The sequence below is a fragment of the Notolepis coatsorum genome (genome assembly GCF_963971535.1).
Source record: "Notolepis coatsorum genome assembly, chromosome: 6".
Taxonomy (NCBI): domain Eukaryota; kingdom Metazoa; phylum Chordata; class Actinopteri; order Aulopiformes; family Paralepididae; genus Notolepis; species Notolepis coatsorum.
Genome location: NC_140170.1, coordinates 168,631,174 through 168,651,385, shown reverse-complemented (window position 1 = coordinate 168,651,385; position 20,212 = coordinate 168,631,174). Strand labels below are relative to the sequence as shown.

At 42.6% G+C, this 20,212-nt stretch overlaps 1 protein-coding gene across 2 annotated transcripts in view; it reads right to left on the bottom strand.

The window, feature by feature from the left end:
- Positions 1 to 19,799, bottom strand: part of LOC311231093 (uncharacterized protein) — a 33,433-nt gene extending 13,634 nt beyond the window's left edge. For both annotated transcript variants that reach the window (XM_084317577.1, XM_084317578.1), the window contains exons 1-4: positions 19,663 to 19,799; positions 9,926 to 11,336; positions 7,486 to 9,523; positions 278 to 363 (exon numbers count right to left, since the gene is read on the bottom strand). In XM_084317577.1, coding sequence (XP_084173703.1) covers positions 278 to 363; positions 7,486 to 9,523; positions 9,926 to 11,316 — 3,515 coding nt within the window. In that variant the 5' untranslated portion in view covers positions 11,317 to 11,336; positions 19,663 to 19,799. The remainder of the gene's footprint in view (positions 1 to 277; positions 364 to 7,485; positions 9,524 to 9,925; positions 11,337 to 19,662) is intronic.
- Between the last annotated feature and the right edge of the window lie 413 nt (positions 19,800 to 20,212).

Genomic DNA, 20,212 nt, shown 5'->3' with positions numbered 1-20,212 from the left:
AATAATAATAATAATAATAATAATAATAATAATAATAATAATAATAATAATAATAATAATAATAATAATAATAATACAAAATATGAATCATTATTTTAAAAAATAACTTGAATGCTGCAGTGTTGAAATATGACATCTATTTGAACATACATTTACCTTAAGTTATGCTTTCTCATTAAAAACTACACTTGAACGTGTGCAAGTTCACCTACCAGCAGTAGGGGGGTTGTGTGTGTTGCATTATGGGTAATGTAGTCTATATTGGGTAGATTCCTACCTGTCGCAGAGCTCCTTCTGCTGATCTGGTTCACTGCCTATCAAAGCTTTTGTATCAAGACTGTTTGCCCCCATGCACTTCTTCACCTGAGAGAGAGAGAGAGAGAGAGAGAGAGAGAGAGAGAGAGAGAGAGAGAGAAGGGGGGATATTAGTTAAGCATTACATCACGCGCATGAGTGGTTTGTGAAAAATAAACCATGCCTAGGGGTGGTCGTTAGGCCCGAGGCGAATTGATTGATTGATTGAAAAAAAAAATTGATTGATTGATTGCAAAAAAAAATTGATTGCACATTTTTATTTTTATTTTTTTATTTCTTCCCCTTCCTTGCCAGAGCTCACTCTCTCACACTGTCTGGCTTCCAGACACACTCACTCGGTCGCATACACACCCACACACATACACACACACACACACACACACACACACACACACACACACACACACACACACACACACACACACACACACACACACATCGTCTTAGTTGCTTAAACAATGTTGGATGATGTAATTGATGGGTCATGAGTCATTGTAGAACAAAATAAAAATCGCGCGAATTGATTGATTGATTAATTGCAATATTTTTTTATTTTTAATTTTTTACCTACTTTCAATATAAGCATCTAAGAATGAAGTTCTATAGAAAGTAGGTCTGCATCCCCTTATCAATTGTGTGTATTGAGCCGTACTGTATTGTACCCATTCTGCATCTGGTAATACATTTTTCAATCAATCAATCAATCAATCAATCAATCAATCAATCAATCAATCAATCAATCAATCATTCCAATAACAACCACTAACTTCATAATTAAAAACTAAAGAAAAGTTGGATGTGTTAGTTGGTTGGATGTCTTAGTTGAAAGGCAGTTGGATGTGTTAGTTGGTTGGATGTCTTAGTTGAAAGACAGTTGGAACATGGACGTCAGATGGGGGGGGGGGGGGGGGGGGGGGCGTTATGGAACATGGACATCAGATAGGTTGACCCAAAAAAGGTTGAGAACCACTGATCTAGATGTATATGCATGTGCGCACGCGCACACACACACACACACACACACAAACACACACACACACACATCACACACACACACACACACACACACACACACACACACACACACACACACACACACACACACACACACACACACACACACACACCAACTTCCTTTGCAGTGACTTCATTCTGCAGTAGCAAGTATATCAAGTCTGTGATACTTTTGCTATTGTCACAGGACTGGCACTGTGTCTGTACTGTGTTTGTACAGGTGACGTGTTTAGCTGAGTGGTACGTTGAGTGAGTTTTGCACTTTGCACTGTACTGTACTCTACCTCTTTTCTAGTGTATTTTTATTGCATTGTATGTGTTTTTTTATCATGTTGTGAAGCACTTTGGTTTGGCTGTTAGTCATTTGTAAACGTGCTATACAAATAAAACTGACTTGACTTGACTTGACTTGGTTCAGTGTTGAAAAAACACCAGAGACATGTCCTCTCCTGCTTCTACTCCTTGTCCTCTCCTGAATTCTACTCCTTGTCCTCTCCTGCTTCTTCTCCTCATCCTCTACCAGAAAACATTTGGTATTCGTTTCAGGTCTAAATGGCTTAGTACTGTTGACATTACACTGCTTGTAGTAGTAAATCAAATAGCATATATTCTTAAATAAAATTACAGAAAATTATCACTAGTGCTATCTGTTGCAGCTGCACTGTTTTCCATTAAAATTGCATATTTGGATAAGTGTGACCATTTCTCAAAAACAGAAAATCATGTATTTCTTTTAAATACAGAAAAGGATCACCAAGTTACCATTTCTCAAAAAATATAAATAAATACAGAAGACTAGACAATTCCGCGTGGGGAAATTGTGAAAGTGTGGGTGATGCCTGTGCACCGATCTGTATTCCTCTGGAGGACAGCTAGCTAGCCGTTGTGGACACTCACCTTTCTAAGCATCTTGTTTGAGAAATGCAGGTTTCCTTATGGACCAAAATGTCCCATTTAAAGTCGTAGCCTTGGAACGGCTGTTCCAAGATGCACAATGAGAAAGATCTGTTAAAGATCTGAGAGAATTGTTGAATAGATACACAAATGTTCTAGAATGTCCTATTATGACATCATACTGTGACATCACAAATGTTCTAGAATGTGCTATGACATCATACTGTGACATCACAAATGTTCTAGAATGTTCTGCCGTTCATTCCTTATGGACCAAAATGTCTCGTTTAAAGTCGATTTGTAGCCAAACGGTGCGGTGAAACTTTCCAAAAAGTAATAGCAACTCAAGTTGGACCAAGCCGGTCGTTTAGATACACGTATGTGGTGCGGAAGCTCTGGGAGGAGTTAGCGGACAAAAATCGGCGGAATAAATAATAAATAAATAGTATAGATTACAATAGTGTGGTTCACCCACACTAATAAGCACTCGTTCACTCAGTGGACATTTCTAGCTCAATGCGAGGTCTGCTGCTGCTGCTGGCTAATAATACTGTCAATACGTGGGGAGATCTTTGACAAGGCAACACGCATGTCATCCTCAAGGCTCAACTTGGCCCTATATTTTGTTTTCAGAGCTGTCATGGATGAAAAGCCAGTTTCACACAGATATGTGATTCTGAATGGTATCAACACCTTAACTGCTGCATCATAAGATACTTGGTACTCAGCACCACACTCAGACCAACATGTTTCCAGGGGCACTTCACTGAAACCAGCTCTCCAGGTGGTATCAGATGAGATTTCAATGAGTTCTTCCAAGAGTTTGGATGGAGATGTGTCAGGAAGCTTTGTCTCAATGTTGTCTGTAAAGGGGTTCTTTATCCAGAGTAACTTGGTGATCCTTTTCTGTGTTTTATTAAATAATGATTTTCAGGGTGCCAGGGGTGGTGCACGGCCGTCCCGGGTTCGACTCCCGGACCCGGCGACCTTTGCCGAATGTCTTCCCCCATATCTCTCTCCCATCCTTCCTCTCTGCCGGACTTGTCCAATAAACAAATGAAAAAGCTACCAAAACATATTAAAAAAAATTATGATTTTCAGTTTTTGAGAAATGGTCAAACTTAACTTAACTAACTTAATAGGATTGAAGTGATATTTGGCTTAAAAAATCAGTCGCCTGAAAAAAAAAAAAAAAAAAAGCCAGACGATGTGCATTGGGCCGCGGCTCTCTGACGCCTTATTTTCTGGGCCCCGGCCTGAAAAGTTTGGGAACCCCTGCTCTAGTCTACCTCCTGAATCACACTGCTGCTGTCCTCTACTCTACCTCCTGAATCACTACACACAGTAATACTAATTTGAATATTTTGTGGTAACATGATAAACATGTACACACACAACATGGTAAACATGTACACACACAACATAGTAAACATGTACACACACAACATAGTAAACATGTACACACACAACATGGTAAACATCTACACACACAACATGGTAAACATGTACACACACAACATGGTAAACATGTACACACACAACATAGTAAACATGTACATGTAGCAGGTGCCACCTAGCACCTGCCACGAAATTCGACCGTGCCTCGAGTGGGAGTCGAACCCCGAGCGTCTGCACCGGGGCCGACATAACAAACCGTTGCGCCAAGAAGGGAATTCCCCCCTAAGCGCTCGGTTTATATGCCTCTGGGGAGTGAGTTTTACACACTTCTATGTGCCGTAGTCACACTATCGCGGCACATATCCGTTACATTCACCCCCCCTAAACTCACACCACCCAAGGCATCCGGGTCACGGCACCACTGTAGCAGGTGCCACCTAGCACCTGCCACGAAATTCGACCGTGCCTCGAGTGGGAGTCGAACCCTGAGCGTCTGCACCGGGGCCGACATAACAAACCGTTGTGCCAAGAAGGGAATTCCCCCCTAAGCTCTCGGTTTATATGCCTCTGGGGAGTGAGTTTTACACACTTCTATGTGCCGTAGTCACACTATCGCGGCACATATCCGTTACATTCACACACAACATGGTAAAAATGCGAACATGCATTCACCACATGTACACAACGCTGTAAAACACGCTGTACACCACACTATAAACCACACTGTAAAACACACTGTAAAACACACAAAACATCACAATGTACAACCACTCATATGGTTCACACTCTGTCTTTGTAATATTCTCTCCCACCAGATGGGGAGTCGAGCTACCTAGACTAGAGGTGATGGCAGAGAGGGGGATGAGAAGGAAGCTGGCTGCCATCATGGAGAACCCCTACCACCCCCTCTACGACGAGCTAGTCAAGATGAGAAGCTCGTTCAGCCACAGACTCATACCCCCCCGACACTCAACTAACCGTCTCGGACAGTCCTTCATACTAGCAGCCTCCAGGCTCCACAACAGGGGGCAGCGACTGCTGCCAGACATTGACCTAGGACTAATAGGAACCCAAGGAGGACAATAACACTACCTTAGGCATACTGCACCTTATGTGGATACTGTGATACTGTGAATAATATATATTTCAGTGGATACTGTGATACTGTGAATAATGTATATTTCAGTAGTTAGCTAATTATAACACTACCTTAAGCATACTGCACCTTATGTGTGTCACTGTGAATTCTGTGAATATATTTTTCAGTTAGTTAGATAGTAAATTATATTGACCTATTTGTTTACACTGCTTGTGTTGTTTTTACTACCTGTACCCCCCCCCCCCCTTCCCCCATGCTGCTATGATGCCTGAATTTCCCCAAGGGGATCAATAAAGGAATATCTTATCTTATCTTATCTTATGGGGGCAGCAAAGTCAGGTTGTATGAATGACTGAAGACACTGGCTGTTTATTCTTTCCCTTGACACTTGATATCGTGTGTCAGAGAGCAGTGATTTTAAAGTAAAGTGTAGAGAGCAGGCAACACTCACACAGGCCATGAAACAGCATTAACTACCGTCACACCTCTTAAACTAACAGCCTTTATGACCTTTATGTCTTTAGGACGCTGTGTGCTTTCATATCGGTTTGTGATACAAAGTGAAATCCTAAAAGTCTCAAAGGGCACATAATGCTGGTACAATGTGAATAGATGTAGACTTCTGGGCACGCTGATATCATGAGTCAATGCCACACCTACACACACACACACACACACACACACACACACACACACACACACACACACACACACACACACACACACACACACACACACACACACACACACACACACACACACACACACACACACACACACACACACACACACACACACACACACACACACGCACACACACACACGCACACACACACACACTACATCAACTTCCTTTGCAGTGACTTCATTCTGCAGTAGCAAGTATATCAAGTCTGTGATACTTTTGCTATTGTCACAGGACTGGCACTGTGTCTGTACTGTGTTTGTACAGGTGACGTGTTTAGCTGAGTGGTACGTTGAGTGAGTTGGTTCAGTGTTGAAAAAACACCAGAGACATGTCATCTCCTGCTTCTACTCCTTGTCCTTTCCTGAATTCTACTCCTTGTCCTCTCCTGCTTCTTCTCCTCATCCTCTACCAGAAAACATTTGCTACCGGGCAGCGAGGAAACAATATGATTCAGCAAAGAAATGTAAAATAAAGAAATCTGAATAATACACTTATAACATTATAGGCTATTTATGCAGTAAATACAGTGGACTTGGCACGGTCTGTCTGTGGTGCACCTTTCATCACCATCCTGTCATGCCCACAACAGGAAGAGGGTGTGATGTGGAACTTGAATAATGCAACGCACACAAGGGCATCAGTCGGCCATCAGTCGGCCATGACCCACTTACTTACTCTGTGTGTACCTATTACTATTACAACTAGCTCGCTACCATGAGTAAAAAATAAATAAAATAAAAAATACTATTACTATTGCAACTAGCTAGCTACCATAAGTAAAATAAATATATATATAGAATATAGGACAGGCATATATAAGCATTATGCTTCAGTCTGTACCTTTTCAGTCACTGTAAAATCAAATATTGTTAAATGATGGTGTATATATATTGTATTGTGTGAGATGACTGAATAAAACTACTACTACTATATTACTATTGCAACTAGCTAGCTACCATGATTAAAAAACAAACTATTACTAAATATTGCAACTAGATAGCTACCATAAGTAAAAGAAAAACAATATATATATATATTACTATTGCAACTAGCTAGCTACCATGATTAAAAAACAAACTATTACTATTGCAACTAGCTACTAGCTACCGTGGTTAAAAAACTAACTATTACTATTGCATCTAGCTAGCTACCATGGTTAAAAAACAAACTATTACTATTGCATCTAGCTAGCTACCATGGTTAAAAAACAAACTACTATTGCATCTAGCTAGCTACCATGGTTAAAAAACAAACTATTACTATTGCATCTAGCTAGCTACCGTGGTTAAAAAACAAACTATTACTAAATATTGCAACTAGATAGCTACCATAAGTAAAAGAAAAACAATATATATATTACTATTGCAACTAGCTAGCTACCATGATTAAAAAACAAACTATTACTATTGCAACTAGCTACTAGCTACCGTGGTTAAAAAACTAACTATTACTATTGCATCTAGCTAGCTACCATGGTTAAAAAACAAACTATTACTATTGCATCTAGCTAGCTACCATGGTTAAAAGACAAACTATTACTATTGCATCTAGCTAGCTACCATGGTTAAAAAACAAACGCTACTTGAGAGTTTCCTCTGAAGAGGTAGGAGATAAAAGGCATAATGTGTTGATAACGCACAGTTGATCACTGCATCAATATCGGCACATATTGTGATATATTGCTGTATGGATTTTTTTCTCCCAGCCGTAGTTGTTGCTAGTTTGAAGTCTCCATTACCTTTTATGGGGGTTTTAACTTTTATTGTGTGTACTACAAAAACAAAATCGAAAAATACCCATATTGTATTCTTTGCTAATTAGATATTGCAATCTTTCATATTAACTTCATATAAACTTGATTTATTGATTAAACTAGGCCTTTTGTTCGGTGCTACTTTCAAATCAGTGCAGGGTAATATTTTTCATCAATGTAAATGTCAATGTAGCCTATAGAGGCTTGTGCAGTTTGTTCATGATCAAATTAACGATCAAATTAACTTTCAAATGTGGACTCTGAAAACCCAACTGCCTCGCAATCCAACAGAATGAGACTGAATGAAAGAGACTATGTATTTACCTCCTGCTGGTCATCTCCTTCTCCATCAGCCTCCTTCCTCTCCACCTCGTCCTTTTCCTCTTCTTCTTCTTCCTCCTCTCCCGCCTCCTCTCCCGCCTCCCTCTCTGACTTCTGTTCCACCTCCTCCGTTGGCACCGGGACAGGAGTGTCTGGAGGGATGTCTGGTTTCTCCTCCTGGTCGTTGGCTGGAAGCACCACCTCGGCCTGTAGATCAGCCACTGCCGGGCAGGCAGGAAGCTTGGCGTGTGATCCCCATCGCCGAGTCTTGACTGAAAAGTCCTCGTAAACCATGTCGATCAGAGGCTCTTGGACGGAGAAATCGTCGTAAGCGACCTTGGGCTCGGGGTTTTGAGTGGAGCGGAACGTCGAAGGAGACGCCAGAGGCGTGTCTTCAGAATCGAAATCGATCAAGTTGGCAGTTTGTTGGGGTTCGTCCAGGGTGTCCCCGTCACCGTGCTTCTCTAAGTCCCTCAACCTCTTCTCTTCCTTACTCTTGTCCTCTTTCTCTCTGTCTTCCTTTTCCCCTCCCTCTCGTAGTCTTTCCTTCAACTCTTCCTCTCTTTGTCTCTCTTCTTCCTCCTCCTGTGATGCCCTTTCGTCCACTCTCTCTTTCTCCACTTGCGTCAAACTCTCTCGATCCACCTCTTCCTCTCTCTCCAGCTCCCGCTGTCTTACCACTGCCTCCTCTTCCTCTCTCAGTCTCTGCACCTCCTTTTGCTCCTCTCTCAATCTCTCCTCGTTCAGTCTCTCCTCTTCTCTCAGTCTCTCCTCCTCCCTCAGCCTTGCCTCCATCTTCCTTGCTTTTTCTTTCGCCTCCTCTATCAATCTTTCCTCCCCTCTCAGCCTTGCCTCCTCTCTCAATCTCTCCTTTTCTTTCTCCTCCACTCGCAGTCTCTCTTCCATCTGCTTTGCTTTTTCTCTCGCCTCCTCTCTCAATCTCTCCTCTTTCAGTCTCTCCTCCTCCCTCAGTCTCTCCTCCTCCCCCAGTCTCTCCTCCTCTCTCAGCCTAGCCTCCATCTGCCTTGCTTTTTCTCTCGCCTCCTCTTTCAGTCTCTCCTCTCTCAGTCTCTCCTTTTCTTTCTCCTCCACTCTCAGTCTCTCTTCCACCTGCCTTGCTTTTTCTCTCGCCTCCTCTCTTAATCTCTCCTCTTTCACCCTCTCCTCCTCCCTCAGCCTTGCCTCCATCTTCCTTGCCTTTTCTTTCGCCTCCTCTATTGATCTCTCCTCCTCCCTCAGCCTTGCCTCCATCTGCCTTGCTTTTTCTCTCGCATCCTCTTCCAGTCTCTCCTCTCTCAGCCTTGCCTCCTCTCTCAGTCTCTCCTTTTCTTTCTCCTCCCCTCTCAGTCTCTCTTCCACCTGCCTCGCTTTTTCCCTCGCCTCCTCTCTCAATATCTCCTCTTTCACCCTCTCCTCCTCTTTCACCCTCTCCTCCTCTTTCACCCTCTCCTCCTCTCTCAGCCTTGCCTCCATCTTCCTGGCTTTTTCTTTTGCCTCCTCTATCAATCTCTCCTCCTCTCTCAGCCTTGCCTCCATCTGCCTTGCTTTTGCCCTCGCCTCCTCTCTCAATCTCTCCTCCTCTCTCAGCCTCGCCTCCTCTCTCAGTATCTCCCTCTCCCTTTCCTCTGCTCTCTGTTTTTCTTCCAATTCATCCACATTGATCTGCAGAATCCCTCTATAGAGGGGGGCAGGACCAGGGCTGGGGGCTTCCTCCCCCTCCTCTGAGTCGGAGTCCGACGCCGACCCCAGGTCCTCTGGAGGCAGGCCGTTATCTCTCTCTACTACCCCAAAGTGGACAGAGCGGCATCTGGGAGTCTTCTCAGCAGCTAGGTTGTCAGAGGCAGGTTGGACTACGACAGAGTCGGGGAGTTGACCACTGCTTTCAGGTCTCACGTTGTTCTGCTCCTTCTCTGGCTGGAAGACGTCTGAAGGTGGATCCACGGCCCTGACTGATGCTTTCTCTGTCACAGGAAGCTCTTCTCCTGGTGTCCCGGGTGCTTTCTCCACCGTGGGCAGGTCTGCTGGTTTCTCAGACACAAAGCTGTGAAGGAAGTAAAAAAAATAGTTCAAAGAGGCAAAAGAGGACCTTGTAAAAACGTGTGTCTCTGTCTGAAGAACAATCAAAAGAACAATGATAATCGAGGTGTTGTTAATAATGTAATTTAGGGTGGTTTGGTTTCATACATATTGTTCATATCTGTTTTATGTGCAGATCTGTGTTATTACGTGTGTTGAACCTGCTTTAGACACTTGATCAGATGGCTCGGTGCAGGTCTATTATTGGTGATAAATCAAACAATTAGGTGGCCTACCACTTCAAATGGAGCGTATGTTTCTCAATGTCTGAAGAAGGCTGCCCAGCTTGAAACATCACAGAGTTCCTCAGTGTGTGGACTTTATTACATTTCTGAGGACATCTGAGAAAAACAAACACAAGACTCACCTCCGAGTCCGGGTTCGGGGGAGAGGCTGTGGCTGTGGCTTATTCTCAGCCCTCGGTGACTCAGACGTCGGGTCCGCTGCCCAGTTTTTGATTCGATCTTTCACACCTCCAGGGCTCTTTGGTTGGCTAATAACCTGTGGCTCCTCCCTCTTAGTGACTTCTGGATGAGGAGACGAATCAAGAAGAAGACTGATCCTGCTTTTGATGCTGCTACCCCCTGCCCTGTCCTCCCTGTCGCCCTCCATAAGCCCACCTTCATCGCTCACTGTGTTTGGTGGAGCTGAGATTGTAGGACTGCACTCTGGGTCTGAAGACGTTGGTTTGTTTACGCCATCCTTGGCGCTGGTTGCAGGGGTCATGCTGATCGCAGAGGTCGTGCTCGGCTGCGAAGGCAGAGGCAGACCGCTTGACTGAAATCTGGAGGTCAGTCCTGTAGGCAGGCGCTTCCTGGTTCCGCCCCAGTCACGCATCGGATTGGCTGATGGACTGGCCACAGAAGACGTGTCACTCCCTGAGTCTTCGGGCTTTGGGCAGAGAGCAGGAGACGTGACACCTTCACCTCCTTCCTCTGTTTCTGTTTCTAATGAATCATCTGTGGAGACGTTGTGACTACTTTGGGTGATAACTGGTTTTTGGATGCCCTCAGGTTGGGTCGGTTGGTTGAGGTGATTGTGGTCATTCATCTTTTGGTCAATGGTTTGTGAAGTTGTACTTGAGTTACTTGAATCAGTGCGAGAGGAACTAGGGTCAGGACCGTGCTTTTCACCTTGACTGACTTCATCCTCTTTGTTTGGTTCCCCTTTATCTTTGGTGTGCACATCTAGAGAGCCGAGCTCTGCCCCGGCGTGTCGCTGAGGGCGGGGTTTGACAGTGGTGGCTGGACCGACTTTGATGACGCTTCTGACTTCAGGTTCTCCAGTCTGTGGTGGTGTCTCTGACTTGTCTGTTGTCTTCTCAGCCGAGATGCCGATTTCACTCGGTTTAAAGGAAGAACTTGAGACCTTGGGTGGCTCAGCTGTGTCGGCAGTGGGGACAGGAACAGTGGGGACAGGGGCTGTGGGGACAGGGGCAGTGGGGACAGGGGCTGTGGGGACAGGGGCTGTGGGGACAGGGGCTGTGGGGACAGGGGCTGTGGATACAGTGGGGACAGGGGCTGTGGGGACAGGGGCTGTGGGGACAGGGGCTGTGGATACAGTGGGGACAGGGGCTGTGGCGCTGGTCGTCTTCGGGGCGTAGATGGAGCGGTGGGTGGTGTTCCTCTGAAGGGAGAAGGGCTTGGGAGTGAGCCGGGGTTTGACACCCGGTTTGTTTTGGGTGGAGATCCCCACTGAACCGTTGGTACCTGCGACCCGGGGGCCCTCACCGGAGGTCGCCTCCACACGGGCGGCCATGCTCTTTCCTCTTGCTGGGGCTGTACACAGGGGCGGGGGGGGGGGGGGGGGGGGGGAGAAGACGAGAGGGAAAGGAGGAAAATTAAGGTTTATTTGAGATATTTCGTGCAATGTTTTTCTTTTCTTTTGTTTACAGTACATTTGGACTAAATGTAATGGTTACTTTCTGCGAGAAGAAAGGTGGTTGGTCAAAATGTCACAAGCTTGACTGAATCAGGTCTGGCTAGATTTTCTTGATCTACTGCTACAGGAAGGGAAACATTGAGACCTAAGCGACCTCTTACCATAGACTAAAGAAACATAAACTCTTACGGACACATTCGATTGCCAAGGGACAACAGTGGAGACATTTATTTTAGCAACAAGCTACAGCCTTTGATTTCTTCCTCTGTCAGATGTACCTTTTTCAACATGGCTGTTGACAACAATCAAATTTACCCTCGTGGATACAATTCTACAACATTTGTAAATCTAAAATTTAAGCTGATACATCAAGGCTGGATAAATGCACCTTCTTATAGCATCAGCACTGAGTATCATGTTAATTATCATCATCAGTCAAATTAGGTGCTCTGCTCTGTGTCATAGTGATGATGATGATGCGAATTACAACAGCTATAGCACTATGCTATATTACACAATAACACAAGTACTTCATTGTACAAAGGGGGATGGATCTTATTATTAGATATAGAAAAGAGAAGAAAAAAATGTAACCCCCCCCCCCCCCCCCCCCCCCCCCCCCCCCCCTGGGTTGTTTATGAGGCGTACTCGGATTATACAGCTTATTTTGATTATGCTGAATACTTTGAAAACAAATTGAATAAGATGGAAGAGCCTGAGTAACAAATGTCATTGACTATGTGAATCAAGTATATTATACTGTATGATCAATGCAATGTGATGTTCATTATGACACAAAATAAAAGAAAGTTCAAAAAAAAGAAACGAGAAGAAAATTATTATCAATATATGAAGTGAATAAATATCAAGCGGTTTATGTACAAAGTAATGTCTCCCATCATCACTACCCGTATTCTTTCAAAGTTACTTTGAGCTTAAAAGAACATGTCAACATTTTGGGAAATTAGCGTATCGTCTTCTCCAGAGAGAGACTGAATGAATGAATGAATGAAAACTTTATTTAACAGATTGCAGAATGGGTACAATACAGTACGGCTCAATACACACAATTGTTAAGGGGATGCAGACCAGAGAAAGTCGTTTGTCTTGTTTACATCAGGGTCCCCCATTTTCAATTCATATTGACATTTAAGACATACACAACATACATGACATTTATGGCGAGACAAGAAGATAGATACCAGTTTCCTCTCTGTGCATTCAGTAGAAAGCTATCTGGCTGCACGTTAGCCTAGCTTAGCACAATGAATGGAAGCGGACAGTGATGGGTAGCCTTCGGCTTCCATTCATTGTGCTATGCTAGGCAGCCAGATAGCTTTCTACTGAACGCACATAGAGGAAACTGGTATCCATCTTCTTGTCTCTCTCTGGAGAAGACGGTAAGCTAAATTCCCAAAATGTTGGCGTGTTCCTTTAACTCTCATCTTCATTCATATCCCACCAGAAGGAGGAATCCTGTACCCATCCCTCTCTGTGGAACATACTGTATGTTGCCACATCATTCAAGGGTACTACGACTATGCCTGCACCTCATGGTACCAAAGCACCTCAAAGGCACTAAAAAGAAGATTACAAACATCACAAAACAAACTGGTCAGACTACTGCTTAACCTCACTCCTAAAACCCACCTCACCCCTGCCCACTTTGACAACCTAGGATGGTTTAGAGTAGACAACAGAGTACAGCAACTTGCAATGGGCCTGGTCTACAAGATACACTACACCACTAAGGTACTAATACTTCCCAAAGGTCAGTGAATACCACGACCACAACACCAGAGGGAGCTCCACAAATCATGTTAAACCCAGATTCGGCTCAAACAAGGGACTAAACACGTTTCGCAATTATGCCACATCAATGTGGAACGCCCTACCCACAGCTGTAAAGGAATGTGAATCACTACCCAACCTTCAAAACCACTCTCAAAGAGCACCTACGGGAGGCTGCTATTCGAAACTGGCCCCTGTAAATGTCCAAACCCAACCCCCTCCAATGTACAGTTTACCCCCCCCCCCCCACCCTCCTCCAATGTACAGTTTCTTCCCCCTCAAATGTATATACTCTCAAATGTATATAATGTATATACTCTCTTTTTAGAAACTCTGTCTATTAATCAGAGTTTCCAACGCCAGGGTCTATATGACAGGCGTTGTACTCTTAAACAGTACTGTATATTTGTAGATCTGGTATGTCATAAATGTCTGGATGTAACAGTACTGTCTATCTCTATCTGTATGTCATGTATGTCATATATGTTATGATGAATTGATTTTTTTTTTACCTGTCCTGCACATCATTATTCTTTTAAATCACTTTATTAAATGTATTGTTTCATTTGTGTGCAAGTGCAAATAAGCTAAGCTAAACTAAACTAAACTAAACTAAACTAAACTAAACTAAACTAAACTAAACTAAACTAAGCTAAGCTAAACTAAACTAAGCTAAGCTAAACTAAACTAAACTAAACTAAACTAAACTAAACTAAAGTTAAACTAAACTAAACTAATCTAATCTAATCTAATCTAATCTAATCTAATCTAAACTAAACTAAAAAGGGATTCAAAGTGTTATGGTGTACTGACAAAATGGCATCCAATGTAATAAAAAAAGTCAACCAACGAACTAGATTCTTGTACCGGATCTCCTCTCTAGTCTCTGGTAAACAAGAATACCCTGAAGACTCTGGCAGGAGCACTCATTCAAGGGTACTATGACTATGCGTGCACCTCATGGTACCAAAGCACCTCAAAGGCGCTTAAAACAAAATTACAAACATCACAAAACAAACTGGTCAGACTACTACTTGACCTGAACCCCAGAACCCACCTCACCCCTGCCCACTTTGACAACCTAGGATGGCTTAGAGTAGACGACAGAGTACAGCAACTTGCAATGGGCCTGGTCTACAAGATACACTATACGACCGGGGTGCCCATGTACATGTCAAAATACTTCCCAAAGGTCAGTGAATACCACAACCACTACACCAGAGGAAGCTCAACAAATCATGTTAAACCCAGATTCGGCTCAAACAAGGGACTAAACACGTTTCGCAATTATGCCACAACAATGTGGAACGCCCTACCCAAAGCTGTAAAGGAATGTGAATCCCTGCCCACATTCAAAACCGCTCTTAAAGAGTACCTACGGGAGGCTGCAATTCGAAACTGGCCACCGTAAATGCCCAAAACCCCCACCACCTCCTAATAGACAGTCTCCTCCCCACCGCATGTATATATTCCCTCCCCGCCGTATGTATATTTCCCTCCCACCCACCCACCCCCTCCTAATGTACAGTCCCCTCCTCATCATATGTATATACTCTGTCAGGATCTAGGGGTAACAGTACTGTATATTTGAATACCGCTTATGTCACAAATGTATCAGTACTAAATACCTATATGTCCCTATGCCATAAATGTCATGTATGTTGTGTATGTCATAAATGTCTATATGAATTGAAAATGGGGGACCCTGATGGAAACAAGACAAAGGTCTTTCTCAGGTCTGCATCCCCTTAACAATTGTATGTATTGAGCCGTACTGTACCCATTCTGCAATCTGTTAAATAAAGTTTTCATTCATTCATTCATTCATTCATTCATTCATTCATTCATTCATTCATTCATTCATACTGTTAATTTATCTGACCATAACATCAGATCCACCCAGACAGATAGCCCAAACTCCAACACCTTTCTTGTCCTGCATTCACATCATTCTTTCCAATGCTCCACTGTGTATCTTGCCCGCACTGGCTTGCCAGGGCAGGTATAATACACAGAAACGAATACCATAGGTTCTTGTGTGGTAGCAGATAGGGCAGGTATAATACACAGAAACTAATACCATAGGTTATTGTGGTGGTAGCAGATAGGGCAGGTATAATACATAGAAAGTTTAGAAACTAATACCATAGGTTCTTGTGTGGTAGCAGACAGGGCAGGTATAGGGAGGTGTAGTCTGACATCACTGGTTGTTCCACCCGTATAGGGATTTATCATTGGGAAAATGGATTATCGGCTATTGTAACAATTCTGCCGCATGGAAATTGAAAAGCTTTACATTTTTGCACAAAATGAGTTCCCTTCTATCACTAACATTATTGTTTAAAAGATTTTGGTTGAAATAAAATGTCGCGATTTTTTTTTTATGATTAATTGCGAATATTTGCATGCTGAGCTATAGATTGAGGATGAATAATCGCAGAAAGGTACACCATGCCAATGTTAATGCTTTATTTGTTTTAAACGAGGCGATTTAGAAATGGGCAATAATAATAACTTTATTTTTTATTTGTTTTTTTTATTAGAAATGGGCAATGGGGAAATACATTGCGTTGGACAGAGGGTGGAACACGAAAAACTGCAATGACGTAACCACTACACCTCCCTATAATACACAGAAACGTGTGTTCCACTTGGTGGAACTGCCAGCAGATAGTTTTAGTGGTGTGGCACAAGTATTGATCGGGGAATTTGCTTTACACATACCGGTACATAATGAATATCACATAAACACCTTGTAAGTAACTCTAGGTTTGGTGATTATAATCATGTTTTTTTTCATTTAATGTATCCTGATCTCTAACTAGCACCTCTTCCTCTGTCACCATGATCTCTAACTAGAACCTCTTCCTCTGTCATCATGATCTCTATAGAACCTCTTCCTCTGTCACCATGATCTCTAACTAGAACCTCTTCCTCTGTCATCATGATCTCTATAGAACCTCTTCCTCTGTCATTGTGATATCTTCCTGTTTCATTATGGGCTAGCGCCCTGGGCCCTGGTATTATTCATGCTGTCTCACTGGAACGGCTGTGACACACCTAAATTGAACAGGACTGTAATTAATGCTTTTAATTACACCTGTGCTTATCCTGCAACAACATGTCAAATGGCTGTCATGAAATCAGCTGATGAAATTAGCTATATTAGGCAGCGCTGTTCACATCCTTCTTATACCACATTTTGACTTGGCATTAGTCAGAGTAACTATAGTAACAGTAAGTCCAAGCTTTGGGGATAGTCCCTTTTTAATTATACCAACAAAGTTTGTGGCAGTTATATACTCGTACTGGCATCGCGTCCCGCTCTTAAGCCATACCGAGATATACCTCATCTCAGTATGGCTTAAGAGCGGGACGCTTAGCCAGTACTCATATAACTAGGTTATATACATAACCTGTCGTTATATACTCATACTGGCATCGCGTCCCGCTCTTAAGCCATACTGAGATGAGGTATATCTCGGTATGGCTTAAGAGCGGGACGCTTAGCCAGTACTCATATAACTAGGTTATATACATAACCTGTCGTTATATCAATAACGACTGTTTTATCTTTTTGTACGACCAAAAATAAAACATACTCGATTAAAAGTAGAAGTAAATACATAAAGGTTTACTCAAGGGTAGGAAAAAGTACTACAAGCTTTTAGAAATACTCAAAAAGTACCTTTACCAAAACAAAAAAAAGTCAACTCAATTACAGTAACTAGAGTAAATATAATTAGTTACTTTTCACCAAAAACCAAAGGGAGATGTGTACCACTTGAGGAGGCAACACGGTATTCTATGAAAGTATGAATCAGATGTGTCTTCCATCATACTATAGCATGGCCAGATCGTTGATACCCGCTGACACAAGTGCTTTTCAGTGTGTAGTCAGTCAGTTACTGTTTAAAACAAAAGAAGAGCAGGGATTGTTCTGTTGTTATCTGGTTTTTCCTGTAAGAGCTTTGCACAAACCAGTCAATCCACACGCCACAGTACAATATGCATGTAACTAACACAGTCACAGTCAGCAGCCCTGGGGCTAATTCTGCATCCCACTTTGATTGGTTTATAGAAAACCATGTTGTTACAAATGATGTACCGGGGTTGGTTGGCACCCTCTATGCCATATTCCTCTGGCATAATTTATGTGAGAATATGCTGAGAAGCAGCAGATTAAAGGTTAAGGTCTTATGTCTTAAGGACATAAATAAACATATTATGTCACACAAATGTTCTCTAAAATGAAGTCATTAATGATTAAAGTACTTGTGCCACGACACGGGTGGTTAGAATGTTAGAATGCTCAGGAATCTCCCTTATTGTCAATATCACTAGGAAGGCCATCTCCCCTGAATACCCTATAGGTCTCTAGTTTGTGGTTGTACAGTTTCATGAGACTGTGATTATCTTAGAGGTCATTTTATACCCCAGGTATAAATATTAAAATACACAATGTTTAGAATAGGCAAAAATTATAAATTTGTGGTGCACTCAAATAACTGCATGGTGTTTGCCTAAATCTGCATGGGATTAGCATAAAGTGGGCATATCTGTAAAGGGGAGACTCTTGGATATCCATAGAACCCATTTCCATTCGGATATCTTGAGGTGAGAGGTCAAGGCTCCTCTTTGTTTTGAAAATGTGCCAACCAACCCTGCTCACATTAGAACCCATCTTTGAGATTATAAGATATTACCCGTTACCATCACTCATCACAAACGTTCAAATCTTATATAAAAATGTAGCTGATTTTAAACACGTTTTAAACTACAAAACTAAAATGTTTCCCTTACCGGAAAAGTGAGTGAATTTCAGATGTTGTATCATAATATATGTTGTAACATAATAGATGTTGCAACATAATAGATGTTGCAACATAATAGACGAGTGCAGATCAAAAAGCCAAACATGTTGATGTTAAATTCTTGTCTCTGTGATGACCTTCAAAGGGCTAGAAAATAGCTATCGCCTATATCAGCATGTATTTGAGGATCTGACTACTCTGAATCGGACAGCCTGTCAAATGAGTGGCTTTATCACATTTAGTGTGACCAAAAAAAAGACCCAAAGCGTTATATTATGTGAACATAATGAACTCCAGAAGTAACGCCCCTTTCTTTGATGTTGATGGATTATGCATTGCGTTTCTCGTTTTCATTTGGTATGCAGGAATCCATCCATATAAATTCCCTGGGAAAACAGGTGCAACAGAGTTTCCAGGCCTACATTTCGAGTCTTTATCTTTGTTTGCCTTCTGTTACTGCTAACCCGCCAAGGCTACACTATATCAATCCCTCTACATTATGTATTTTTCTAACTCCCATATTCAGTGTTGCAAAATGCTATAGTTTACTATCATATATTTGAAATCAGGGATCATTATTTAAAACCCTGATGTTCCGTCTCTAAAGCTCTAATGTGTTCTAGTATAGTTCTGTGACTATTGCAATTACCTCTACAGTAACACCACCACCCACGGGTCTCATTGTGGTCAGTTAATAAGTTACTAAAAATAAGCGCATGTCAACAATGAACTCTCTGTCATTGAACTAGCAGTGGTCACGCTGTTTTTTAGTTTGTTTGGGGGGCTACACGAAATGTTCTTGCATGCTGGTGCAGACATGGGCTGTAGGCCTACTGTACTGAATATGATGCTGTTAAGTCACATTCACTGCTCATCAGCCAACAGTCCTCTCAGCTCTCAGCTGCAAGGCAGCATTCCTGCACGGCGGCGCAACAGAAGGCGCAACAGAAGGCGCACGGTGCGTCGGTGCAGCGTACGTTTGTTGAATTAATGAATGGTGGTGAATGAGGAACGAAAAACAAAAACATCCGCGCAAATGTGACCTTTGCCGTGTTATAGCGCAGTGGTTCTCAAAGTGAAGTCCGGGGGTTGTGTCCAAATGTGTCCCCAGCTAAATGAGTAATAGTTTAATTTCACTCATATGATTATTAACTTGAAGTATCACGACTATTCTGGCCATATGTCACTCTGTCCACTGTTATCTCCTCAGTCCTCACACATATCTAGACTGGGGGATTCTGGACTAAATCGCATCTAAAAACAATGATCTTCTCGGATAGGGGTCCCTGACACAAATCAATTTGGGGGGGGTCCTTGACATGAAACAGTTCGAGAACCAATGCTATAGCAGCGTATTATGTCAAATCAAACACTTAAAAAGACAAGTGTGACCGGATATTTTATCAAGAAAGTAATCGTGCAGCCTTTTTGAAGGCTTGGAATAATGGTTATTTATATGAAAATGTATGGAAGATATTGACCGCGCACCTGTTAAAAAACAAACGATCCCTTACCCACCAGTTGCGATCTATTATACGTTTGTATTTTGTAAATATTATTTACCTGCTTGTTATGCTTTTATTTTTTTAATTTTATAAATACATTAAATAGTCTTTACCTGTTTGGCTTCAAGCAGTCATCCAGGTGTACGAAACAGCCTTATTGAGAGAGACGTCTCGGTCTTTCCGTGTTGGTTTCCCCCAAGTCCTTCAGAATAAAGACGTCATGGTTTACCAGCTCACTGGGCTGCTGCACGTTGAGGAGTGTTTACCTGAAACGCCAGGCAGCCAGTGTGTTGCGACCGCAGGGAGAGACACTCCTTCCTTCTACTAGTCAACCACGCTGCTCAAAGGACCTGATCAACAGGTTCTGAATGAACCCGAAACGCCAGAGACCGAGAAAGGGGACAGGATCCATTTCATTACTCGTCGGGAGTGTCGACGGAGGTTGCTTTACATCTGAAAAGTCGGTTTTGTCGACACTCGTCGGTAGATTTAGACCTTATTTGCTTAGGCCTTTTACATTATTTGCCTTGTGTGTGCTCATAATTTTCCATAGAAACCAGACGCCACTGGCTGCTAGACTGGGATTATGACATACACTGTAATATTATCCAACTCTTCAGAGGAAGTATTTCGCGTTTCAGTTTTCAGCGATTCATTTTCACT